The sequence below is a fragment of the Ostrinia furnacalis genome, unplaced genomic scaffold (genome assembly GCF_004193835.3).
Source record: "Ostrinia furnacalis isolate ACB-3 unplaced genomic scaffold, ASM419383v2 OfSCF5260, whole genome shotgun sequence".
Taxonomy (NCBI): domain Eukaryota; kingdom Metazoa; phylum Arthropoda; class Insecta; order Lepidoptera; family Crambidae; genus Ostrinia; species Ostrinia furnacalis.
Genome location: NW_021135499.1, coordinates 1,215 through 28,853, shown reverse-complemented (window position 1 = coordinate 28,853; position 27,639 = coordinate 1,215). Strand labels below are relative to the sequence as shown.

Sequence of the window (27,639 nt, the reverse complement as noted above, 5' to 3'; positions counted from 1 at the left end):
TGATAATATTCCTTGATTGATAAACACATAAGACAAGTCTTTGCGTGAGTCCAATAAAACTAACCTTAGAAACGAATTGAGATTTTTAGCTTGAGCTTCCTCATTTTTCCTCGTATTCCTTAAGGTTCATACTTAAGTATACGACATACGAATAACTGAAGATCAATTTAGTAATTTGAAAGTCTCAGTCTCTATATAAATTATTGTAATTGACATCGGGACAACACTATGTTGTTGTTATAGTTCCAGCCTTTGTCGAGCTATTTTCGTTTTGTATGGACGACGGTACATCAGGCTAAATACTGAAAATTAAATGAACGAACTTGAAATATGCGATTTTGCGACAAAAGTACATAATCTACCATCGAGGTTACGTTTTGTAAGCATCGACTATTATGAAGCGTTTAATTGGAAAGGGTTTCTTTGTATCTATTTAAATAATGTATTACTGAAACGCTCGGACTATAAACCAGACTGAAAGAACGGAAGGCTTTCCTCAGCCTTTTAATCCTAGCGATGGCTGTATTTTCGCCACCATCTTTTGAACTTAATTCAGATAAAGATCGAAACTAATTAAAATTATTTTATTGGATCAAGGATTAATATGGTTGAACTATTAAGTTAGCGAACTAGTTTGTTGATTACTTGTGTAAGTAGGCCACTAAATTACTTACCCACGAAGTTAGAATTTGAAAATATTTTTGCAACTTTTTCTTTCGCGTTCGATGTTATTACTTTAAAAGATCATCCTATTTTTATTTTACATTCGTAAATCGTTTATGGAATTTATAGGGGTAAATGCCTTTACTTAAGTTTGCATCGTCTTATTTACTCTTACTTATACTATAATTATGTTCTTTAATGGGAATTTATACTTATTAACTTAAAATGCGAACCTGTATTCTGAAATGTCCTGCAAACATTAGAAGATATAAAATAGTAATCCTACATAATAGATAATAATAATTAATTACTTTTAGATAATAATTGGTGTTCTAGTTAAGTTCTTCATAAATACTACCTTACAAAATATGATGATACTCGTAAAAAACCTTTACCCTGAAAAAAATCTTACATACATGNAAGTATGTAACGGGTTGCCAAATTTATACCCCCCACTAGAGTAATCACAATCAGTAACTAAGCTAAGAAATTCAAGCGTTAATTATTTTCATAGGGCGCTGAAACCCTTGATATGCTTCATCGGAAAGATGTCATACCTCGCGGGGGGCATGGCCATAAGCATCAGGGGCCGGCAAGCCAGCAGAAGTGAGGCCCCCATTCTGGTGGTGGCCCCCCACTCTTCGTTCTTGGACAGCTGCATCGTCTACGCCACCAAGATGTCCTCAGTCATCGTGAGGAAGGAGAGCATGGACAACTACGTTGGAAGTAGGTTTGGGAACCGGTGCTGGTGTTTTGGTGAAGGGAATTTGTAATCAACCTTATTAAATGGTATTAAGTGGTTTTTCTAAGCTTTGAAGGTGGTGCCTTTGCTAAATGGTGGGGTTTCTTAAACGCTTTGTATGCATGCTTTCGAGATTGGTTTTGTGGGTTGATTCTGTCTTCTTTCAAAGGTCTTTTTTCTACATATCTACTATGGAATTAATTTTTAAAGCTTTCCATTAACTGCTAAGGTAAAGGGTGCTTTGGAATAACAGGTTTTGTTTTAACTTATAGGTTTTCAATGGGTGGAGGTTACCCTGAAACGCCTAATGAAGAATTGGGCTTCAGCTCATTATTTTCCGAGATTATACATCTATTTTGATCAATATTTGAGTTCTTTGTTTTGCAAAAGGCTCCAGTAAATAATGGGTTTAAGAAAATTATGACAAACCTACGCTAATATAAAATTTTCTAAAGCGAAGTTCCTTAGGATCAAGGCTTCACAAAACAGAATCATGTCTCGAACTATCTATAAAGTGATTAAGTGATCGGTTATGACAATGGAATTGATTCTTTCACTTGCGTGTTCTCGGGTTTGAAATATCTATTGGAAAACGAAACCACACCTAGTAATTTGAGATAGTGCTTTACTGCGATCTGTGGGATGACCTAGCCTAAACATGTTCTGATTGTGAAGACTTATTGACCAAAGTCAGTCACAGTTTTCTTTTGAAAGACTTGCGGTTGTAGTATCAAATATAACCGATACGACCGCCATCAACAACCGTTACGTCATCATTTTGATTTACGTGCGTTAAATACTGGAATTTAATTCAAACAAGCGAGTTAAGTGAAAGTAGTCAGTTGTCAAACATAACTTCTTTACGTAAGATGTAAGCTGGGTTCTTAAGACTTTTAGCGTAACCTGTGATATTTCCTTTGCTTTATTTTCAAGTCTAGATGTGACAAATGAAGATCTATTTTTCTTATTTGAGTTTAGTTAACTGTCAAAGGTTTCAGGGAAGCGGTGGATGCAAGTCGGGGCCAATCGGGTAATCTATCTAGAAATCACTTTAGAAGTCTTATTGACTAAAATGATGATGATGATAATGATGAATGTATCTGTTCCTATAAACTCGTAATATTTATTAGAGGCAGTCTAAGTTGGCCTTACTACTTGGTATCCACAAACATTACTATGAGGTCTCACAATGCGCGTGAACGCACAGGGTGACACGTACCAATCACAGAGCTCTATTCAAGGTTGTGGGTTCGATTTGCTGTTTCACTTAAGCAAACATCGTTTGTGAATACGGGCGTAAGTTTCTATTTGACAATATGATTATTTATTATGCTATTTTTATGGCACTTCGGATAAGCTCGGCCCCGAACACGTTCAAACGTGTGACATGTTTTGTGCTCTTTGTAAGTGCCTATACATGTATTTTCTTTGAAATATGAATACCCTCTTTGAATGCTGCACAATAAACCGGAACGAAATATGTCTTGGGAAAGTACGTGACCATTATGCCCACTTTGCACTCGTTGAGAAGGTTCCGTGATGTATTTGTTGTACCGTAACATTTAATACAAAAGTTCATTTACACTATGAAGCCATCAGGTCCAACAATCATTTTTAAAGAAATGTTAAACCTAGTATCTCGGAATCTCGAAGTTATCATACGCAGTCCGATTTTGTAGTTGTATTATTCCAAGTCAGTCACAATTCTTTTGATTTGCATGTACTATTAAAAATAGTGATTACAAATCCTCAAATATTAAAAAAAACAAAAATAAAAGACTAATAAAAAAAAAGTTTTGCGGAGCCTTCACATGTCTCATAATCTTTTTGCCCTACCAGCGCTTTGAGACCAACACTTGGCACGTATTATGGGGTCTACTCGTATGTCATATGCAAATAAATAAATAAATAACTATGTCACCCGGTTGTTCTTAGAGTATGTAACCAACCATCATATTATGTAGTTCTAACTGTCCTGATTTTTCCAATACTGTATAACATGTACTAAAACAACGAATTTTTTATGGAAAAATGACCTAGCTACATTACAGTCTCGCAGCTTTCTAAAATAATGAAATCTAGATTCATTTACTAACTAAATTGCCTGTAGGCAAGTAACGGGCGGTATCTCTAATTCAATCTAGACTGCATTATTAGATTACAGTTTCAATAACAATTAAAGCCGACGTTCACTTTTTAGTGAGGAACTAATAATTAATTTATTCTGATTCGAATTAGTCTTTCATAGATCAAAACCTTTTGTCCAGTCTAATTTAACCCTGAAAGTTATTGACACAGAGCAATTGCTATCGTAGTTTATCAATACAGACGATGGATTGTTAGTATTTAATGTTACATCTTTATAAAAATATACAAAAAGAAGTGAATCAAAATGAATTCATTTCAAAAGTTCGAAGCACGAGCGTAATATTTGACATACAGTAATAGGTACTCGTATACCTAGTTCAAAATAAAATGCACCCCGTTGGGATTCGAATAAAAACACCTGTAATAGTTAAGTGTAGGACGTAGGTATAATATCGACTAAGTAGTTTCATTTTTTATAAGCTCTTCATTACATTAGTTCGGTAACTAACATGTTGGCAGAGAGAGAGCCACGGTGAGGTGCAGATGACAGCGCATCTACCTAAACCCCAGCACCTTATCTACATATGATAAGTGCTATTTTGCAAAAAAATACATAAGTAGGGTGATCTGCCGTCGACTCTACATTTAGTGGAAATAATGGGTAATAGGCTAGACTGTTATTTTTATGACTCTGCTTGCATGCCCGGCCTACAGCTTTTGGTCACAATTTGAAAATAGCGATTTCGAAAAACATTTTGATTGTCCTACTTAAATAATGATTCAATCAAAAGCAAGTAGTTTAAAGATTTTAATCTTCGCGATACTGTGGAATTTTGAGAAGCTTGAGTCCGATTGGGAGTAACATTTTTTCCAATTTTGTTTAAAACTTGATGGCGCTTAAGATAATTAGGCGGTAGGTATTTGAAATTTGAACTAAAAACATATAATTTCAATCGGGATAACGTTCACCAGCAATTTTTATCCGGTAGTTAATTATTTATTCTTATATATTTGAGTGATGTTCCATTATCTTTTTAACTAAAGAGCGGAGTTTTTTATGACAAGCTTAAAATAGTATTTATTGAAATAAAACGTGAAACGCACTACAATAATTTCATGTTAAAACTCGTACAAGTTCTGTGACCTCGGTCAATAGTTTTTAGCATGCCGGTAACAGCTCGTTGCAGAGGCATTGCGCTATGCTGCGTCGGCACGCGTGATATGACCACTCAACCTGTGACAGGAAAACCATGGTGTATTTTTCTTCTTCTCTATTCTATGGCTTATACGATCTATCTAAATATAAATGTAAGCCAGCCATGCGTTTTCAAGGCGAGAGTGAATAGGCACTTACAGGGCAGATATGTACCATCCTAGACTGCATCTCACTTAACACCAGGTGCAATTGCGGTCAAATACCTGCCTAGGCTAGCATAAAAAAAAAAAAAGTTTCTGACATGGCTCTATCAGATTGGCTTAATACATGTACATTCTTCAGATAATCAGGTTGATTCAAGCCTACTATGCTCTATTGAAACTGGGCAACAATATTTTGGTACCTACATAGTGATTTATGTGTGCCCTAGCTAGGATTCGAACTTAAAACAGTCGAGTGATAGTCTACGCCACTATGGCTACATTATGGTGACGTGCAATTATGGAAGTAGGAGTGTCACAACCATGGAACACCCATGTCCGTTAATTGCGTTCAAGGGCGTGCAATGCACATAGGTTTGCACATACTGCCTGCATATTGTTTAAATGGCGAATGTTGGTTTATTGATGAAAATTATATTAGACAATTGAATATTATTGTAACTGCCAATCTTACCTCAAAATCAAATCAATGCTCGCCTTGGAAGCACAGGACTTGTATTGCGTAGGAAGTTCTCAAATGTTCTATTAACAAGTAGGCCAACCCCGTAAGACTAAATCCGAATTTTAGCTACGTCTGTATGTAGTCCAATACATAGGAAGCTGTAGATTCTTGAGGAAATGGAGCATTGGAAATGTGTGACAATAATCTCGTTACTACCACGAGCAAGATTTAATGCTCGGAAGTAAAAAAGCGTACGGCTCGGCAAAGCCAAGCAGCATCGACAACTCTGCTAAAAGCATGTAAATGACGTTAAGAAAGCTCCGCTTTTGAGAAGTAATAAAATAAAACAATCCCAGAATACAGCTACGCAGTAAAATTTACGATCGTCTTCCAACACGCATTTCTTCTATGTTAGATGGTAGTTGGCGACAATTTATGTGCAGGCGCAGAGGCGATCCATTATACATGTCAAGAGTGTTTTATTACGCGTTATAACAAACCTCAGCATCCGTGTTTGAGTGAATGGAGATGTAGTGACAGATAAGGATGAAAGTAAGGCTTGAATTTGTTTTGCAATTGGGATAAAAAATTAACGTACTACCAGGTTGGTTCATGTTACTCAATTTCTTTCAATAAAATTTTAAGTGTATGTTCACTAATGTAGTTACTCATAAATAATACATTCTTGGACCAAATACTCGCATTTTAAGTAACGTCAAAATCCAGCGAGATAATGCATCTGCTTGAGAAACTTTTTTGCCTCAATTTGTGTTTGGTTTCAAAAAATGCATTCAAGCATCACGTAGCGTCTAAATAATTTCGTTAATATGGTACGAGTATATCGTTGTGTCTACTGTGTGCCTACCATGAGTTTACGCTAGGTGAGCTCGCTAGCGAATACGTCAAAAAATTCTATGAAGATTTTATTTCTTGAAAGTAGCCGCTAGGGGCGCTGCACAATATGTCATACATTTAAATGTCATTTTTTTACGCAGTCGCTAGCGAGCACACCTAACGTAAACTCACTGTACCTACTAAGTTTGACGTACGTTCACAAGATCTTTGTGAACTTGTATGAATTTTGTGTGTATTCTATAAGTATTATTATTGAATACTCATAGCTAGGTACTTTACATTCACCGATACCTCAAGATTGCTATCTTTACTGTCAAGTTACAGTCCAACAGATCACAGGCCTATAGATTTACGACGGAGAAAGTACTAAATTAACAAAGAAATTTTAAAACCTGCTCGAAAACCTGTTATTGAAAGTTTTTCGTGCGTTCTGACAATTTGGATTTGAATCTTTGGCACTATAAAGTTGTAATTGGTCCATAGATTTGTAAGTGATTTGTAGCTGTATTTTTTACTAAATAAGTAGTATTCTATGTACTGTAACTGTACCTATTAATAAATAAATAAATAAATAAATAAATAAAGACTGTGACTTGCAAATTTTGAGAAACCATGAATCTAAGGCTGATTGGAAGTGTTGATAAGGATAAAATTAATTTGCTAATAGAGAATGAAACTGATTTAATTGGTAAAATTTAAAGTGTGACTTTAGCATTACTTTTCCTATTGGTCTTCATGTTGAAATTCGCTCGTTGAACACTGAGGTATGTTGGCGCCTTGGTATTGTTTAGAAGTGGCCACTAATTGCAGTAAAAAAATAACTTATCTAAGTAAATTATAAATAACTTGAAAAGAATCGAACTGCCTAAGGCGGGAATCGAACCCACGCATGACCTTTCGCTTGCTGGGCGAGTGCTTTTCCATCCGAGTTTAGGCTGGGTTGCACCATGTTACTTTAACTTTAACAAACGTCAAAAGTCTGTCAAACTTCATACAAAAAACACCGGTTATTGTTTTATAGTCACGGTTAAAATAAGATGGTGCACTCAGCCTTAAACACTGGATTCCCGCCTTAGGCAATTAGATTTTTTCAAGTTATTTATAATTTAGTTTGAGAAGGGACTCTAATCGCTAAGATAAATAAATTTAATATCTAAGTAATTCCTGATTACTGACCTGACTTAAAATTATATTCGTAACACAATTTTTATCCACCGGTTTCAATTGTCTTTGCTTATGCCAATAAGGTTTACATCCAAAGTACTGCTGAATTATTCATGGCCGATAGCACGGGCATTTGTACAGATAGCACGTCAAACTTAACACTAGGGTCTTATGTAGTTGTAATAGAAGCGATTTTGCAACGAAAATGTATAGCCTGATGTGCTGTCGTTTGTACCTAAAATCTTGTTATATAAAACGAAGTTTATTTAAGGCTAGCGTGTCACGCCTCGGTGCGGCTTCATGCCTAGGTCTCAGGTCGCCTGGGCCGTAGCATGACGAGAACAGCCACCAATCTTGACCACGTATAATAATAGATAGAGTAACGAGGAACTGAATTAGTGGAAATAAAAACAAAACAATTTCGTGCCTAGGTAATCCCTTAATTAATTTTCGAGCATTCGAAGAAGATTAACTAAAGTTAAAGATCACAGATATTTAATATGATAAATAGGTATCTTTACTGTTTATTTCTTTAAGGCCTAAGTTTATTTCTTTGCCAATATTTTTAATGGAGTTATCAGAATATTAATTAGTTTTTTTTAGAGCAACACAATGGAGATTTGAGGATTTAAGGACTATAAGTAAAAAAAAGTAAAAATCACTTAAAGTGTTAGTGACACGAAACAAGCTGATCTATTGGAAAATATTTTGAATTTGATCCTAGAACTGGATGTTGATGCGTTAGCTGTTCTCACATGAGCTAGAAAATTAGAGATTTGCTAGAAAATGCTGTCTATTGATACTAAAATACGACATTGATGCGTGCGAGTTGGCTGTTCTCACACGTGCTATCCAAACCCAAGGCCGAGCAACAACGGCAGGTCTCCGCGACAGCCCAAGGCCCACGCGGCACGGAAGGGTGCTTCGCCCTCGTGGCTGCCGGTCGATGAAGTAAAGATTTGCTAGAAAATACTGTCTACTTGGTAGCCAGGATCTACAGCTTGACCGCCAATAAAAACCCAACCAGTGAAGGCCAAGTTTGTCCCGGGGGAAAGTTAAACTGTCATTGGACCCGCTTGTCTACTTGATACTGAAATGCAACGTTCACAAACATTACTATGAGGTCTTACAATGCGCGTGGACGCACAGGGTGACACACGAATCAATCACAGAGCTCTATTCAACGCTGTGCGTTCGATTTGCTGCTTCACTTAAGCAAGCATCGTTTGTGAATACGAGTGTTAGAGATTTGCTAGAAAACGTTTGGGTATTCAATTACCTACTGATTTATATGTAAGCATGTTAATAATTACAATAGCTGGTTTATGTGCTATAAAATGAATTTGGTGGTGGGTATAGATAGAGCAAAATAGAATAGCATAGATTGCTGTTTCTATTTGTAAGAATGTTTGTACGAGTATGTACAAGGTGGTAGAAAAGTTTTTCACTATTTGAAAAAAGAGGTCAGAGAAAAATAATTAAACACACCCGGAAACGTCAATTAAGCAGGGTAAATTGCCAGTCATCAGACAGTTAAGGGATATTATAGTCTAGTAATTTATTGAATTAAAAATATATTTCTATTTCAATACTAAGGAGTGTTTGTCCAATGACTGTGCCCCGATTACGCTAATTTTTAACGTCTACAATACATCGCGCTTATTCTCCAGTTGCGCTCCGTTTTTAATTCCAGCTGAGGTGCAAATTCGGTATCACCGTAATGGACGTACTTTCCTAGTATTTTCATTGTCACATGAGATATTTAGCTTTACGTTTACGTCTATGCTTCCTTTCAACTAGGTGTCATAACGACATTGCGATACGGATTTGTCAAAACAGCTGATGTTCGTTCGGCATCCGGGCACGTTGAAGATGGAAATTTTTAGCGTAATCGGGGCCCTGGTCGGCGTCCAATGGAAGTTTGCCCTATAGTTATCACGTGATATGTATCTGAACGTCTGGTGATATAATTGAAGCCGTCTAACTTCGCTCGACATATTAAAGAGCCATTGTGGAAAATTCTACGAATGTATTGCGGAATCGTCTCCTAATTACAAGACTTATTGTTCCAATGGACAGCAAGTTGTTCCGCTTTCAAGTCGTGCTCATTAGGATGGAAACTTGAGTGTAAAACCATTTTGCGGGAGTCTCACTCAATTGGAGGAGAAAATTCTAGAAAAACCATCTCTTTCATCTTTTCAGGCTCATTTATAAAGTGACCGATTTTCATTAACTTTGGTATAAAAATAGATTGAGCCTTCAAAATAGATTAGCTTCGTTTTATGACAAAAAAATAAGGATTTTGATGAAGTCAAATAGGGGAAAGAGAGTTGGCATCATTTAGCGAGATGAAAATTCTTTAATTATGGTTTGGTAACTGACGGGATTTCATTATTATATCCATAATAGATATTATATGCAAACAAATAACTCTGAAATGTAATCAGTACAGTCAGTACTATTAATTAAGCTCTGAAAGCCTTTTTTTTCTAAGCCAAGCCTAACAAGAGAAAGGTTTCGTGCGAAGCTGAGACACGCAAATTACATGGGGACTGGGGAGATGAGAAGGTCGTTGACAGACAGACACATTTAATTTTGTTAATGATTTTTTAAATAAATTCTTACCAGAAAGCTTAATGCATTACAACATTAAGACAATGTCAGAAAACCAATTATAGCTGAACTTAAAAATATGTTCCGTATGCGTGCCATGAGTTGTTGTACAATTACTAAGTATATGCTTTTTGTGTGAAATTACTTCTCGTTAATAGAGTGAAAGTGTTGAGCATATCGATGTATGTGGCTAGGTTTTCACCATTTATTTGGGTAAATGAATCACAGTTAACTCTAAATACATACAGTGACTGTTTGAATTTAAACTAATTACATCTTAAACTGATATTATAAAATTGTTTTATATTTAGTTAATATGGAAAATTCATAGATGAAAAGGAAAAAAAAACTGTTTTTCCAGCATCTTACATTTACTTTTTGAATGATCTCGGTATATCTTCAAGAATTAAAAATATTAAAAGATCAAGAAACTTTTTACTATGCAACTTTGAAAGAGAGGTTATGTAATTCTTGTTGTTTTTTACTATACAGAGGCTTGTTATCTGGCCGTTTAGTGACTATCTGCAAGATATTTTAATTTCCTATTAGCACTATCTGCCTTTTTGTGTAAATATCGTAAAACTCGTGTATTTCGTAAACAGTCATACATAATTCATGGTGTGGACTCGGAATGGTAATGAATGACGTATGTATGGGAGTGAAAGCGACATACTTGTATGTGTAATTTAATTATGTTACGTGCAATTAACACTGACGTTATCTATGAGTCAAATGTCCTGATTTACGTGGGAATTTTAAAAGGCTTAGTTAAAGTTGATAAATCAACTAAATTAGTGTAAATAAACTCCTTAGTTTGCGAAATAAGATTTTGCGACATACTCGTAGTTGCGATATACTTTAAGGTGTTGTTAAAAAACTTTCGAATTTTATCAATTCTTGAATTTCTTCGCTAAGCCTAAATTTTATTGCTAGGCCCGTTGACCTAGAATTGATCAATTTATTCATAGTCATTAATATAATATTCAATTGGCTTATTTTCAAATAGTGCCTTCCTGCACATGTGTGTACAATTAAATAAATAAAAAGAGGAGAGTCGATTTTTATTGGAGTCTGTAAAAATAATAATACCTACTCGTAATGTACGCAAATAATGTCTCTCTCTCTGGTCCTATAATATATAGGACCAGAGAGAGAGAGAGAGAGAGAGAGACCAGAAAAGAAGCGGTAGGTAAGTAAGTATGTTTTCTGCATGTTAATGTACATAAACTTGTGTTCCACTACGTGTCTGGCTGCATATTAATTGTGCTTTTTACTCATTATTTATGTTAGTATTGTTGATGTTTCAGTGAAATTTTTTATATTACATAATAGTTTGTGTGATTCATTTAAAGAAAATAGTTATGGGAATTAACGGTTACCTACGAGTTTTAAAGTAAAATAACCTCTCTTTTAAACATTTAAAAAGTAAGATTCTTTTGAGAATTATCTTTTCTACCAATAATTTTTTTTTACTATTCTAATTACCTAATTATTTGTGTATAAAAATCACATTTATGTGACAGATTGTACAGCGCGCGCAGCGCCCTTAGCGGTTACTTTCGAGCACTAAAACCTTCATAGATTTTTTTACGCACTCGCTAGCGACGACGATAAATGTAAACTCATGGTAAAGCTACAGTGGGCTGGGTGTATGTAGGTACCTATGTATGAAAATTTTAGTTTTTGAACGTTTCCCGCTACGGGCGCTGTACAATGCGTCATACATTTAATGTAATTTTTTGACGCGCACTAGTGCTCACTAGTGCGCGTTTGATGTAAACACATTAGACCCTCAGGAGACCTTGCCGTAGATGATGTTTACAGGTGTATAAAACACCATAACCAATGATTTATTATAATGTATAACTTTAATGATTCCAGAGCTGATCAACTACACGCAGCCGGTGTACGTGTGGCGGGACGACCCCAACTCTCGGCAGAACACCATCAAGGAGATCATAGAACGAGCCACTTCTAAAGAAGACTGGCCACAGGTATCCATCATCAACTAAAATCCTATTAAGGCTTCGCCAAATAGAACGCGTACCTCGCGGCGTAGAGCGTTAATCTAAAGTCGAGCGCCGATTTGTATTGGTATAATGTAGAACCAGGCGTCATACCATCCTAACGCCGCGACAGAGCGTTGATACTAGCGTTGGCGCTCTGTTTGAAGGTATTTTACCATGGTAGTACAACACAATCTTAGCGTCATAGCGCGGCGTCAAGTGAGCGCGCGTCAGCGTTATGTACGCGTTCTGTTTGACGAAGTCTTTAAATGAGATAAAAAAGTCATTTTTAGTGCACCCCCTTTGCGATACCAGACCTTCGTTTCAGCCAAATGACATCCACTGCAGGACAAATGCCTCCCCTAAGGAATTCCACAACAATCCAGGTGCTTCCCGCGACCTTTACCTTCATACGAAAGGAGTTTTTTGTGGCAAGCAGATCTTTTGAGAAGAATCACTTAAAACTCAGGTGATATTAGTACGGTCACAATTAGTTTCAGACGGGTATTAAAGAAAGAAGCTTAAAACTCGTTTCAATGTATTATCTTTGTATGCGTGGAAAGCTTTTTTCTAGTCAAATGTTCAGCTAAGACCTCTAAATAAAATTCAGTTAAATGTATCCAAAAGAGAATTCAGGCTACATTTTAAAATGAGCGGGACTTCCTTTGAGCGACACTCTAACCCTAACTATTCTATAACGAATTTCTAATTAAGTATGTTCTACTTTTGATTCAGAACAAAGTACTAGTAATATAAGTCGTAAATTCAATTATACGACCGTAGAAATGAATGAGTACACGAGGAAAATAGTATTTCGTACTACTTTACATCTTTATTACAGCTTTCTTCTACCATCTTTCAAAGCCATCTCGAACAAAGGTTCTTATGCACGTATACCTAAGTACTCACTACACAAATTTTTGTAATCAAATAAAAATAAGCTACGGTCTGGTTGGAAAACATATTAAGTTTAATATTGCTAATTACATACACCGTTGTGAATTGACCACCAAAACAACGTATTGTGACTGACGGGACGGCATACTTACAATGTGTTAGAAGCGCAACGAAATTACTTTTTAACTAACCTATATTACTTCTTCATTTCATAAATGTAAGAGGCTGTTGACCGACTTTTTATAGTGCACACGGAAAGACCTACTTTCCAAATGAAAGAAAATAATTACGATCACACTCGGACTTAGTTGCAGGAAAAATAATATAGGAGATTTTTATTTGTAATTGCAAAATAAGCCATAATGAAACAATCTATCTGAGAAGGATATTAATGCGCTAGTCAGAGATACGTCAGAACTGAAAAAACAATCGATGAAGCACATGATGTCGTGCTCTGCGTGCCCAAACAACAGATTTAATGAAGGCTACTGACAACGCCATTCTTGTAGCGGAGTTTTGGGGTGATACTGTTAAGGCTTCGGCAGACCAAACGCGGGGCAGTAGCAGCGTAGTTTGAATGCGGGCCCGCGAAAGTTGTAATATAAGAAACTCTTTGAAGTGTGTCACACCAAATTTGAACGCGGGCCCGCGCTCCAACCGCTCCGCGCCGCACCACACTGCAACTGCCGAACGACAGACCAGGCGGCGGGACAGAAGCACTTTTTTTACAACCGCCCGCGTTGCAACTGCTTTGAAACTGCCGCTGCCTTCAGTGTGCCTACTGCCGCGCTGCAACTGACCCGCGTTTGGTCTGTGGAAGCCTTAATAGGTTTGTTGTCGACACGACAAGAAGAAGACTGAAAAAGCTACCTAATGTACCTACAAAAAAAAAAACACACGAGAGAGATACTTACATTTTGGTCTTATTAGTTAGGTATTAAACGAATAGACACGCTAACTCCACATTATGCCTTATTAAATTTGCCTATAGCCAGTTAGCCTGTTAAAGAACTTTCTTCATCGCGTGTGGTGTTTAAATGAAATAGCTATTAATTTAATTACGAGTTGGCAATCAAGATTATTAATCAGACACATTAGTTGCTTATGCAATAGGTCTTGAAAAAACTTATAAATCCAGAAAATTTAAATTTGTAATTAACTCTAACTATAAATAATAAGGTTTATTTTATGGTGTAGATAAGCGTCCGTTAAGTCTAGTGTCCAAATCAACGGTAAGCTGCTCTTACAAGTAGGTTCATAATTAACTTATGACAAAATAACTGACAAAAATTGATGCAAAACCACTCACCTTGACTAAATCCAAAGATGACAATTATTTCACCCCTATCCGCAAGCGGGCAAGCAAAAATTTTCAAAATGGAACGCCATACGCACACTCATACACTTTCAAACACATTACTGCTAACTGCACTGATCGAGAAACTAGTAATATTTTAATAGGACACTGAAATCCACCGAACCGTAGATACAGAGACGTGCTCTGAGTGGAGACGCGGGCCGAACTGGATGAATAAAATTGTGCAAACCGCCGAACTACCCTCTTTTTTCGTGTCAATTGTGGTCAACATTTTAATTTTGACAGTTAGGTACCCCTTTGATCCATTATGCATGATCGATAAAGCAGCATGGCATTATGCGTTCTATTTTTTAAATTTCACAAATCGAACTGAAACAAAACATCAAACTTTTTCTTGTATGGGCCTCTTTTGATTTTGATTTTTATTTGACTCTTTGTTTCTGTAGAATAGAAATACAAGTAGATAATGTAAAAAAATATGTCTGTTACGTTTCTATGAAAACAAATGCGGAGTCATTTTATGTTTCTTTTAGGCACCTTTAGGTACAAAAAAACCCACATGGCTGGGTAAGCTGGGTTGCACCACCTTACTTTAACTTTAACAAACGTCAAAAGTCTGTCAAACTCCATACAAAAAACACCGGTTATGGTTAAAAATACCTGTGTTTATTAAATTCCAGGTGCTCATCTTCCCTGAGGGAACATGTACCAACCGCTCCTGCCTCATCACGTTCAAGCCGGGGGGCTTCTACCCCGGCGTGCCGGTGCAGCCTGTCACCATCCGCTATCCCAACGCCCGGGACACCGTCACCTGGACCTGGGAGGGGCCTGGCGCGTAAGTTTCTTTCCCGAGAAACTTTACAGACTACAGCTCATCAAGCTAAATACGAGTACTGTAACCTGGAGTAGGTGTCTTTCCCGAAAGAACAGGGAAAGACGAGCTTCTTCCCCGAAGGAGCTTGTACGATCAGATCCTGCCATATCACATTCTAGACGCTGTGGTGAGTGTCTTCCTAAAGGCCATGTAGGATCCGATCCTGCCTCATCACCTACAAGTTTGGAGTTTGGTACATAAGTGTCATCTTCCTTTAAGGAGCCAATACGATTACATCCATCTCATCACGTTTAAGTGAGAGTTTTGGCGCGTAAGTGACAAATCTTTCTTGGAACATGTACCAACCGCTCCTGCATCATCACGTTCAAGCCGGGGGGCTTCTACCCCGGCGTGCCGGTGCACCCCAACGCCCGGGACACCGTCACCTGGACCTGGAAGGGGTCTGGCGCGTAAATGTCATCTTCCTTGAAGGAACATGTAGGAACCGATCCTGCCGAGATTCTGTTCTTGTTGGCAAGGGCCCACGTCGCGATGCCACTCGTACCGTCTCTTCTGGCGTAACCAGTACTTATGTTAAGTTACTTTCCACAGCAACGCCTTAACCCTTTAACTGGTACAGAGAAAAATATTTTTAATTAGTTTTGTACCTTATGTTTTCTCAATAAGGTTCAAAATATGGTGGCAACAATTCTGCCACTACCAGGTAAAGGTTTAAGTAGAGCATCGAGACCCACTCGAGGACGCCATTAGGCTGGCCTAATGTTGTTCGAAGGTTGAAATCCCACAAAAGTTGTAGTTCCAGCATATTTTGTACATTTGTAGGATATAGATCTTAGGTTATGTAGATTTTTTGAAATTACGATTTGCTGCTTATTCTTACCAAATTGTATCTTAAACAGGTCCAGCTGTGGATATTACTATTTTTTTCACATTTTACGTTCACTTACGAAATGGTCTTCTTAACCCATAAGACTAAACTGGTGAACATTTTGCTGCCAAAAGTTAGCTTATTATTAACAGTATCTTTACCTAATTCTAGGTTAAAGCTGCTCTGGCTGACTCTGACGCAGGTTCACAGCTCGTGTGAGATCGAGTTCCTGCCGGTGTACTACCCGAGCGAGGAGGAGAAGCGAGACCCCAAGCTCTACGCCAGGAACGTTAGGGATGTCATGGCCAAGTAAGTACTAAGAAGTATTAATAAACCATGGCTTTGTTGATAAGATGACTAAAGCCTGGCCCGTGAGCACGTAGAATTTTGTCCAATGACTCCAAGCTACCCATCCTTATTGCTCGCGCGTAATTATATTGCTGTCGCGACTGTGCGACGCGCGCCCGCAGTGAGTGTGCGAGCGCGACAGCAATATAATTACGCGCGAGCGATAAGGATGGGTAGCTTGGGGTCATTGGACAAAATTCTACGTGCTCACGGACCAGGCTTTAGTACTATTCGTACGTCATTGTTCAGTAAGAAGTATTATCAGAGCCCCGATTACGGTAACTTTTATAACGTCTACAATCCAGACGCGTTTCTGATTCTGCGATACGATTGGTCAAAACAGCTGACGTACGCTGTTGAACGACCAATCGTATCGCAGAATCGAGAAGCGTGTCTGGATTGTTGACGTTAAAAATTACCGTAATCGGGGCTCAGGGCTTTTAGTGGTAGATGACATGAATGATAGGTATACTATAGTGCACCTCCTCAGCCCATTGGCACCTATTTAATGATCTTGTATCTTGTAATTTTTTAAGCGACTGCGCCAGAAGGATGGTTATGTATGGATTTCTTTAATCATATCTGTTAATTAATGGATATGGGTAATATAAATTCATTAATTAATTTCAACCAAAGGACGTCCACTACTGGGCAAAGGCCCAAGGAGTAGGTACTTACACTTAAAAATCAAAATCACATCGTTTATTTATGTAAGCCTACATAGGTTCCTAAAGAACACTTAAATCTCTTTAAACTATAAACTGTGAACAGGTTTTGCGGATTTAGAAAATTTCTATGATAAGTATTAGTTCCTACACATCATAGAAGTAAAACCTTTCATTTTACCTTACCTTCCAGAGCCCTCGGGATCCCAGTGCTCGACTACACTTACGACGACTGTCGGCTGATCGCGCGCGCCAAGCAGCTCGGCATCCCCAACGCGGCTGCTGCGAGGGAGATCAACGAGATTAGGGGACAGCTGGGGTAAGAAGAAAATTATTTTGTCTCATACGGTATTTTTTATAAACCCCCGTATTTACAAATATTACTATGAAGTCTGTTACACCCTGCCACTCTAAGGGAAACGCCTACGAAGTACCAACCTAGATTTTGGCTAAACAAGTAATTGCGTCTATCGGCGACACGAGAAGCTGCGTCGGCAGAACGTGATGCACCGAGCCGCCGCGTCCCATCGCGCCACCGCCACATCGATCACTTTGGTTCCAACATCGAACTTGGTCAATCGCTCTAGTAATAATTAATTTGTAATTGTAATTTCTATATCTTTAATTAAATTAGTTTAAAGTAAATTGTTTTTTTTTTGAGACTATCGCTGCCGCCGTACGTATTTAGTCTCACAGTGGGCGTGGACGCATAGGGTGACACACGAACCAATCATAGAGCTCTATTCAATGCTGTGCGTTCGATTTGCGTGAAGCAAGCATCTCTTGTGAATACGGACGAAAGTCTTGTTTTAAAAATAAAAAGAGGTAGGGAAGAAGCCACAAAGTGCCATTAAGTTTTTGGATTTAAGATTTTTTTTTGTCTACATCGGTTTTGGCAGATGCCACCACCACAGTCACCTGATGAAAAGTCATGATCATGCTGAAGGTGGAAACGAAGTTCACATGGAATCCTCAACAACAGAGGAGGCCGCTGGTAGAGGCTGGTTTACTTGGTTAACTTCGTAGCGGGTCCAGTGACAGTTAACTTTCTCTCGGGACAAACATCACTGGTTGGCAACAATGGTGGTCAAGCTGTGGAGATCCTGGTCTCACCTATTGCTCAGTGAAAGCCGCTCGCGGCGATCAGCATAATCAACATAATCAGCCCAAAAAAAACCTAGGAGATCCTGGTTACACCTGTGTAACCAAAAGGTGAGAATAGTCCCGTAGAGCCAAGTTTATAACTGTCTGTTACTGCTTACAGCCTGGAGCGATCTCAGCTGGAGCTACACTTGGCAGCGCAAGGCGTACAGACGCGCTCGCGATGGGTATCGGGCGAGGAGTTCGCGCAGCGCCTCGGAGTTCCCATGGATCAACGCTCGCAGAGGCTCTTTGACATCTTCGTGCAGGTAAGGAACATTGAAAAAATGATACTGCTCAATCGTAGCTTAAGAAGGCTGCTGTAGTAATACCAGTCTTCATACAGGTGAGATTGATGTGAAGAAGGAAGAGGGAGGTTTTTCAGACAGCCTAACGATGGTACCTTTAGAAGGCTGCCCCAGTTTTACTGGACTATAGATAAGCACATGGTTCTCGCAAGAATCTTCGCTGTAAGCGTGGAGTGGTAGAATCCATAACCCATGGGTGTAATCCAGGACCAACGCTCGCAGCTCTTTGACATCTTCGTGCAGGTAAGGAACAGTTCCTACTATAACCTGGAGCGATCCCAGTTAGAACTACACTTGCCAGCGCAAGGCGTGCCGACGCGCTCGCGATGGGTGTCGGGCGAGGAGTTCGCGCAGCGCCTCGGAGTTCCCATGGATCAAAGCTCGCAGAGGCTCTTTGACATCTTCGTGCAGGTAAGGAACAGTTTCTGCTCATAATTGGAGCTCCACTTAGCAGCGTAAGGCGTTCCCATGGATCAACGCTCGCAGAGGCTCTTTGACATCTTCGTGCAGGTAAGGAACAGTTTCTTCCAACAGCTGGAGCTCCACTTAGCAGCGTAAGGCGTTCCCATGGATCAGCGTTCGCAGAGGCTCTTTGACATCTTTGTGAAGGTAAGGAACAGTTTCTTCACACAGCTGGAGCTCCACTTAGCAGCGTAAGGCGTTCCCATGGATCAACGCTCGCAGAGGCTCTTTGACATCTTCGTACAGGTAAGGAATAGTTTCTTCCAACAGCTGGCGCTCCACTTAGCAGCGTAAGGCGTGCCGCTGGACCAATACCCGCAGAGGCACTTTGGTATATTCGTGAAGGTAGAAAAACTAGCATTCGTACAAGGGAGAACAGACAGTGACAGAGAAAGATGGAGTTTTATCAGACGGACTAGCAGTGGTTAAACTGGGGCTGCCTTCTAAAGCTGGCTGCCCCAGTTTCACTAGACACACACAGCACAAGGCTCGCACAATAATTTATGCTAAGAGCGCGGAGTAGTGGGGTCTGAATAAAGTGGCCGTGGTTATCTATAGTCTGGTCCGTGAGCACGTAGAATTTTGTCCAATGACCCCAAGCTACCCATCCTTATCGCTCGCGTGTAATTATGTTGCTGTCGCGCTCGCACACTCACTGCGGGCGCCCGTCGCACAGTCGCGACAGCAATATAATTACGCGCGAGCGTTAAGGATGGGTAGCTTGGAGTCATTGGACGAAATTGTACGTGCTCGGAGACCAGACTATATCTACATACATGTTTGGTAGAATCCATGACCCATGGGTGTAATCCAGGACCAACGCTCGCAGCTCTTTGACATCTTCGTGCAGGTAAGGAACAGTTCCTACTATAACCTGGAGCGATCTCAGTTAGAACTACACTTGGCAGCGCAAGGCGTACAGACGCGCTCACGATGGGTGTCGGGCGAGGAGTTCGCGCAGCGCCTCGGAGTTCCCATGGACCAGCGCTCGCAGAGGCTCTTTGACATTTTCGTGCAGGTAAGGACAACTAAGAAGAAGAAGCAAGAAGAAGAACTAAGTTTGTTACTGACGGACTATAGATGAGCACAGTAGGGCGCTCACAAGAATTTACGCGATGAGAACTAGCGTGTCGAGCCCGTTATGAAGTTGCTTTGTGCATCTAGCTGGACACAATATGCGCTGTAGAATAATGGGATCAAGATTATTAAGGGGAGCAACGTAAATTGTCTTTCAGCCAGATGTTACTAGACAAAACTAGATGAATGAACCACATGATGAATGGATAGTACGAGTAATTTGATGAAACCAAATGGGTTGAAACTGAATTACTGAGAATAATGTGCTTTGGTTATTTTGGGGTCAAATGGTGCAGTGCAAGTCCAAATATACTATTTATTGCCCTTGTTGCAGCGGTCCAGCGGGCTGGTCCACTTCCCGGACTACCTGCTGAGCGCGTGCTTCCTGTCGCTGCAGCACGCGCCGCTGTCGCAGCTGCTGTCGCTGGCCTTCAAGGTAAAGAGCCAGAAGACTGTCTGTGGGAGATGAAAGAAAGAAAGAAAGAAAGAAATTTATTCGATGCAAGTACTGAAGTAATAATTAAAAGACTGAAAGTTTAAATAAGTATGTGTAATAATTGTTCACAATGGATTTACACAAGAGTATACTCGCAGTAGGAAAAAGTATGGCGGAGAGGGGGCTAGAGATGGGGTCACATCCGGAGGGTGACTTCACTAGTGATGTGTTCAATTGCAACAAGTACACAGCAAGATAATAAATAAAACTAAACAACAGAACGCGTACAAGCACCAAAATGGCATCAGCTCAGTATGCGCCGTGACGGCAGAGAGCGCGTCACGACCACTGGTATTCTGCGGATGCCAGTTGAGGTAAAGGGCGCAGCTCGCCCAGAAACAATCGGTTAAAATAACAAGTAATTTTAAACATATGTCGGTAGATACAAAGAGGCAGTCGATTATGAGATGACGAACATTGAACCCTCCCAGCTATGACATTGGCAGGAGGGCGCTACTATCCATACTGGTTCCGATTTTTGTCATCATCATCATCATCTCAGCCATAGGACGTCCACTGCTGAACATAGGCCTTCCCCAATACTTTCCATGCTGCCCGGTTGGTAGTGGCCTGCGTCCAGCGCTTTCCTGCTACCTTTAAGATGTCGTCGGTTCACCTTGTGGGTGGACGTCCCACGCTGCGTTTTCCAGTACGCAGCCTCCACTTCAGAACCTTGTTGCCCCATCGGCTGTCAGTTCTGCGTACTATGTGCCCTGCCCATTGCCACTTCAGCTTGCTAGTCCGTCGGGCTATGTCCGATTTTTGTCACGATGGACAAATTACATTTACAGGAGGGCGCTCCTATCAATACTGGGCTGTTATTGATTTTTGCCACTGGACGTTTCAAAATGATTCGTCAATAACTCGAATGACAATAGATCTAATGTTTGTGATTTGCTGCCAATATGGGTCAAAATAACACAAAACATTTTGGAACAAAAATTTCTTTTTCTGAGAACCTGACCTTTTAATGTTGGAAAATAATACAACAAATCAGATTTGGGCAAAACTATTGTATTATTTAAATTTTTATAAGTGCTATAAGTATTAGGGTGGAGCGAAAATTTTTTTTTCAGATATCTGTAATGTAATAGTCAAAATTTTGTGCCTTTAGGGCTTAAATGAAGTCATGCAAAATATTAATCAATTCGGTTTAGAGTAACTGCCTCCGCATCGACACTGAATTTATAAAAAAAGTTGGTTTTAGACCTCACTTAGGCGCCACATATCTGTGCAATATTTAAATAAAAATACTATTTTTTTATCACAAATCGTTTACTGATATGCTATATTTTCAATATTTAATTTACTTAACCAAACAGCCGCTTTTGAGATATTTATTTGACTAAGAAATTCAGCACATTGTCAAATCTGGTGGTGAGAGCAAACCTTTGTTTTAAGGCTTCTCTACCTCACTCAAGCTGTTGAGGGACCTGTGAAGATTTCGATCAAAGATTCTATTTCTCACTGCATCCAGAAAGTCACTAATAAGGTGCAATAAAAGTCAAGTTGGAATCGCGAAACGTGATGCCTAAATTTTGATCAAAAAAGGATTTTCAAGCATAATAATTAAAGTAATTTATCTAATTCTTGTATGTATTTCTTGTTATATTACCTTAGTAAATATCTAATCTATAAATTATCTGTCATTTAATACCTTCTTACTAATAAGTAGAGTGCAATATTTCACCTTAGACGACTTTCAACTTTAAATAAAATTTTAAAATTTTGAAGTCACTGCGGAGGCAGAAGATATTCATTAAATGGGATAAAAAATTACAGTTATTTATACTTTCATATAAGGCACAAATCCCCCCCTATTAGAACTTCGAAACTAAAAAAAATTTTTTCCCATACAACCGTGCTCCACCCTAATAAGTATTCAGTTGCTCATTAGTATGTAGGCAAATACACACATCAATAATATTATAGCTTGCCCTACTAAAACTTTGGGACAACAGATCGACTGGTGCTAAGAAGAAGTGATGGAAAAAACTCAGTTTTAAACTCATTGAAAGATTTTCTCAACCTAATTATAGACACTAAAACACTGTTTATTTACTCAGCTATACGACACCAATCGTACGGGGCGGCTGAACATCAAAACCTTCGAAGAGGTGGCTACGCGCTGCCTCGGGCTGACTCCTGAGGAGGCCCAGGGAACCTTCCGCGCGGTAGACCTGGATGAGAAAGGGTACATCACTTACGGTGAGTTCATTTTTTTTATGCACAACGAGGAAGCTCTTGGCCTGTATCTCACCTGATGGTAAGTGACGATCAGGCCGAAGGTGGAAGCGAGCTTCACCCGGAATCCTCAATCACGTAGGAACTGGCTATCTTACCTCTAACTGCCGGAACACAACAATGCTGTTAACATTGTTGTTATGGCGACAGACTTAGGTAAGATGGTGGTAGCTAGCAAGGCGGACTTAGAACAAGCCCTACCACCAACCAAACCGAACAAAAAATCTGCTCCCACTGGGAATCGAACCAGGGACCTCTGCGTCAGAAGCAGGTGGTCTTACCACTAGACCACAGAGGACACAGCCATGTTGGCAACACTGCATCAAGATTGTAAGATACGACTGGAAACATCCACATTCGGACCTTCGAAGAGATGGCTACGCGCTGTCTCGGGCTGACTTCTGAGATGAGATGGATGAGAAAGGGTACATAACTTACGGTGAGTTCAATGTTCAAGACTATGAGATAATGCTGGCAACTTGTACATTGAGATGTTTGAGGAGGTGGCTATACGTTGCCTCGGGCTAACTCCTGAGGAGGCCCAGGGCACCTTCCGCGCGGTGGACCTGGACGAGAAAGGGTACATCATGTTAGGGTTAATTATTTTAGCGATATTTAATTGTTAGAGTTAATTATTTTGGTAATATTTTATTTTTATAAAATGGTAACTTTCAATTTTTCTGAAGTGGCAACTCCGTTCAATTCTGGGGAGCTTGCTCGAACACGATTGGTCGACGTCACTTTAGCGTTGACCAATCACAATGCTTACATTTTCCCGCCAAGTGGGAGAAGCGTTTTGATTGGCCGACGATGTCGACCAATCGAAACGTTTGAGTTCCCGCGATTTTTAAGAGTTTATAAGCGGAGTTATGGCCAGCTTTTGCTGCTTCTGGTTAAAAGAGTGAAGTGTGCTAGACGTAAGGATCGTTGTGTAAAGTGCAATAAATAATTATTCTTTTACCCGAGTTTTATATTCATCTGTGGTGTCGAGTGGCCGAAATACCTGGACGTTATTATAATCACTTACGGTGAGTTCAATGTTGGCAACACTGCATTAAGACTCTGTGAGATATTGCTGGAAACATCCACATTGGGACCTTCGAAGAGGTGTCTACGCGCTGTCTCGGGCTGACTTCTGAGGAGGCCCAGGGCACCTTCCGCGCGGTGGACCTGGACGAGAAAGGGTACATCACTTACGGTGAGTTCAATGTTGGCAACACTGCATTAAGACTCTGTGAGATATTGCTGGAAACATCCACATTGGGACCTTCGAAGAGGTGTCTACGCGCTGTCTCGGGCTGACTTCTGAGGAGGCCCAGGGCACCTTCCGCGCGGTGGACCTGGACGAGAAAGGGTACATCACTTACGGTGAGTTCAATGTTGGCAACACTGCATTAAGACTCTGTGAGATATTGCTGGAAACATCCACATTGGGACCTTCGAAGAGGTGTCTACGCGCTGTCTCGGGCTGACTTCTGAGGAGGCCCAGGGCACCTTCCGCGCGGTGGACCTGGACGAGAAAGGGTACATCACTTACGGTGAGTTCAATGTTGGCAACACTGCATTAAGACTCTGTGAGATATTGCTGGAAACATCCACATTGGGACCTTCGAAGAGGTGTCTACGCGCTGTCTCGGGCTGACTTCTGAGGAGGCCCAGGGCACCTTCCGCGCGGTGGACCTGGACGAGAAAGGGTACATCACTTACGGTGAGTTCAATGTTGGCAACACTGCATTAAGACTCTGTGAGATATTGCTGGAAACATCCACATTGGGACCTTCGAAGAGGTGCACATTATTATCTCAAGAATGTTTACTTATTTGCTTAGTTACAATATATACCTACTTAATAATCTAATGAAAAATTGGTCATAACTCCGATTGTTAGGGTGCCACCTGGCTTCGTGTGCGAGGACGCTCACGATGTCAGGACGGTCGATTGTTAGGGTTAATTATTTTAGCGATATTTAATTGTTAGAGTTAATTATTTTGGTAATATTTTATTTTTATAAAATGGTAACTTTCAATTTTTCTGAAGTGGCAACTCCGTTCAATGTCTGGGGAGCTTGCTCGAACACGATTGGTCGACGTCACTTTAGCGTTGACCAATCACAATGCTTACATTTTCCCGCCAAGTGGGAGAAGCGTTTTGATTGGCCGACGATGTCGACCAATCGAAACGTTTGAGTTCCCGCGATTTTTAAGAGTTTATAAGCGGAGTTATGGCCAGCTTTTGCTGCTTCTGGTTAAAAGAGTGAAGTGTGCTAGACGTAAGGATCGTTGTGTAAAGTGCAATAAATAATTATTCTTTTACCCGAGTTTTATATTCATCTGTGGTGTCGAGTGGCCGAAATACCTGGACGTTATTATAATCACTTACGGTGAGTTCAATGTTGGCAACACTGCATTAAGACTCTGTGAGATATTGCTGGAAACATCCACATTGGGACCTTCGAAGAGGTGTCTACGCGCTGTCTCGGGCTGACTTCTGAGGAGGCCCAGGGCACCTTCCGCGCGGTGGACCTGGACGAGAAAGGGTACATCACTTACGGTGAGTTCAATGTTGGCAACACTGCATTAAGACTCTGTGAGATATTGCTGGAAACATCCACATTGGGACCTTCGAAGAGGTGGCTACGCGTTGCCTCGGGCTGACTCCTGAGTCCGCGCGGTGGACCTGGACGAGAAAGGGTACATCACTTACGGTGAGTTCAATGTTGGCAACACTGCATCAAGACTGTGAGATATGGCTAGCAACATCTACATTGAGACCTTGGGAAGGGCTGACTCTTGAGGAGGCCCAGGGCACCTTCCGCGCGGTGGACTTGGATGCCGTATTACATCACTTATGGTAAGCAAAATTTTTTTGAAGTCCCGTTAACCCTTCGAGCTAAAATTAAAATTAAAAATTGTTTATTGACAAAAAGTTTTTTACAATATTTGTGCGGAGGCTTCCCAGCAAGTAATCGGAGATACCTACTTGTGTATAAATATAAATACGAATGGGTTCACCATAATAGTCCAGCGGCAACGGGGTTCTATCTTACAACCCGGTCTAGTTACCTGCGCACCTGGCTGCCGTGACATCACATCGACGCTCTGTTATTGACGGGCGAATGCGGGTAAGTGCGAGGGAAAGTCGCATTCCAGCCAGGTGCAGTTAACTCGAACGGGTTGTAAGTCTTAACCCTCGGTAAGTCCAGAGTAAATTTTTCCGTTTTTAATATTCATAGTTGGCAACACCTGTTCATTTTCAACGCATACGTCAAAACAATCGAAGTTCTTTCTGCAGCTGTGGTGTGCTGCTTTTGGACTATCATCATCATCATCATTTCAGCCATAGGACGTCCACCGCTGAATGAACATAGGCCTCCCCCAATGATTTCCACAATGGCCGGTTGGTAGCGGCCTGCATCCAGCGCCTTCCTGCTACCTTTATGAGGTTGTCAATTCACCTTGTGGACTACAAGATTACTTATCCCATACTTCTGGACTATACGATTACAAAATAACATTTTTTCCAGATGAATTCACCTCTTACGCGCAGAAGAAATCCGACTTCTCTTTCATCTTCACAAGCGACGGGTCTCACAAGCCGAAGACTCAGTGAGAATCGCCCGTTCACATTCCCACAGTCTGCAGCCAAGTGCCGTGACGTCACAGCGGTGACGTAGACATTGCGATGGATATGTGATCTTTGATAAGAAAGTTTTGGGGCATCCAGGATTTGTTTTTGACTAACTGCAACTTAAGCCCAGGGTGGGTTCTTTTCTGTATTCCTTGATGTATAACTTATGACTTGAGAAAAAGTAGGCAGCATGGGAACTGAAGCCTATTTAAACATAAAAAAGGCAGAAGAAAATTATAACTGATGAGGTTTTTGCCCCCATTTATTTGGGTATTTGGCAAGGAAGGTATCATGAAGTTTTATCATCCATTCTACACTTTCAACTACTATGAGATTAATTTAGGTTTAATGTTAGTATTTTTTCATCTAAGTCAAGTTTTTAAATTTTCTTCTTAGCAAAGAAAAGTACCTAAGCAAGAAAAACATCTTGAGAGCTTAAACGACGATGTATTGCTATCTCTTGTAACTTATGAGTAGAACAAGGATAGCATTACATTTATCGAAAAAAGAATGCTTCAGAGAATCTCGTCTTCGCCTTCGTAAAATTTTTGCTCACACTTTTTTATAATATTGGGTCGTGTTGGAATGTCATTCTTCCTAAAGCCTGGTCCGTGAGCACGTAGAATTTTGTCCAATGACCCCAAGCTGCCCATCCTTATCGCTCGCGCGTAATTATGTTGCTGTCGCACTCGCACACTCACTGCGGGCGCCCGTCGTACAGTCGCAACAGCAATATAATTACGCGCGAGCGATAAGGATGGATAGCTTGGGGTCATTGGACAAAATTCTACGTGCTCACGGACCAGGCTTAATAACTAACTTTCGGTGATCTCTTTTCACACCTAAGTTGTCATAGGTGTATCGTTTAAGTCTGTCAGTACCTGAGGTATGGGACCGGCAGGGGAGGGATGACATTGACATATATGACGTGACAGAGCATATAAATCTGAAGGAGATTTGAAGTCTCGCTGACTTCACGCTCCCATAGCTCAGGCATTGACTGGGTTAAAAGAAAGAAAGAAACATTTATTGCCATGGACATCACAAAAGACAAGAGGTAAATAAAAAAAAAGCAAATAAGACAGAGGTGACATATAAAACATACAATGGAAGAGAAAGTAAACTGAGCAGTGCCACCCTGTCGCACAGCGATGTCCATCGCAATGGGACCCCACTCAGCATATGCCGTGGCCCCCGATGAGGAAGGCCACGACGCTGGTTTTCAGTGTGCCCCCAGACCTATAATATTCGATATTAATTGACGTTAGCACCTACTGCTCATTTTAAATGGTGCATTACCTATCCACTATCGAAAAAGATACACCAATGATTTTGCAGTGATGATGAATTTGGCAATGAAATAATGAATGACAAGTGGACGGCCCAGTAAATCAGCCTATTGGC

General features: G+C 40.2%; 1 protein-coding gene across 2 annotated transcripts in view; it reads left to right on the top strand.

Annotated features, from left to right (window-relative positions):
* The window catches only part of LOC114360915 (lysophosphatidylcholine acyltransferase-like), a 32,180-nt gene extending 5,282 nt beyond the window's left edge, over positions 1 to 26,898 (top strand). Inside the window, exons 1-9 of one of the 2 annotated variants that reach the window (XM_028315780.1) lie at positions 1,167 to 1,389; positions 11,826 to 11,938; positions 14,846 to 15,000; positions 16,040 to 16,177; positions 17,075 to 17,200; positions 18,146 to 18,290; positions 20,203 to 20,304; positions 22,431 to 22,572; positions 26,132 to 26,898. In XM_028315780.1, coding sequence (XP_028171581.1) covers positions 1,212 to 1,389; positions 11,826 to 11,938; positions 14,846 to 15,000; positions 16,040 to 16,177; positions 17,075 to 17,200; positions 18,146 to 18,290; positions 20,203 to 20,304; positions 22,431 to 22,572; positions 26,132 to 26,217 — 1,185 coding nt within the window. In that variant the 5' untranslated portion in view covers positions 1,167 to 1,211 and the 3' untranslated portion in view covers positions 26,218 to 26,898. Of the gene's footprint in view, positions 1 to 1,166; positions 1,390 to 11,825; positions 11,939 to 14,845; positions 15,001 to 16,039; positions 16,178 to 17,074; positions 17,201 to 18,145; positions 18,291 to 20,202; positions 20,305 to 22,430; positions 22,573 to 26,131 lie in introns of those variants that run through there. The other variant, XM_028315779.1, reaches the window with a different exon arrangement.
* Positions 26,899 to 27,639: the final 741 nt, after the last annotated feature.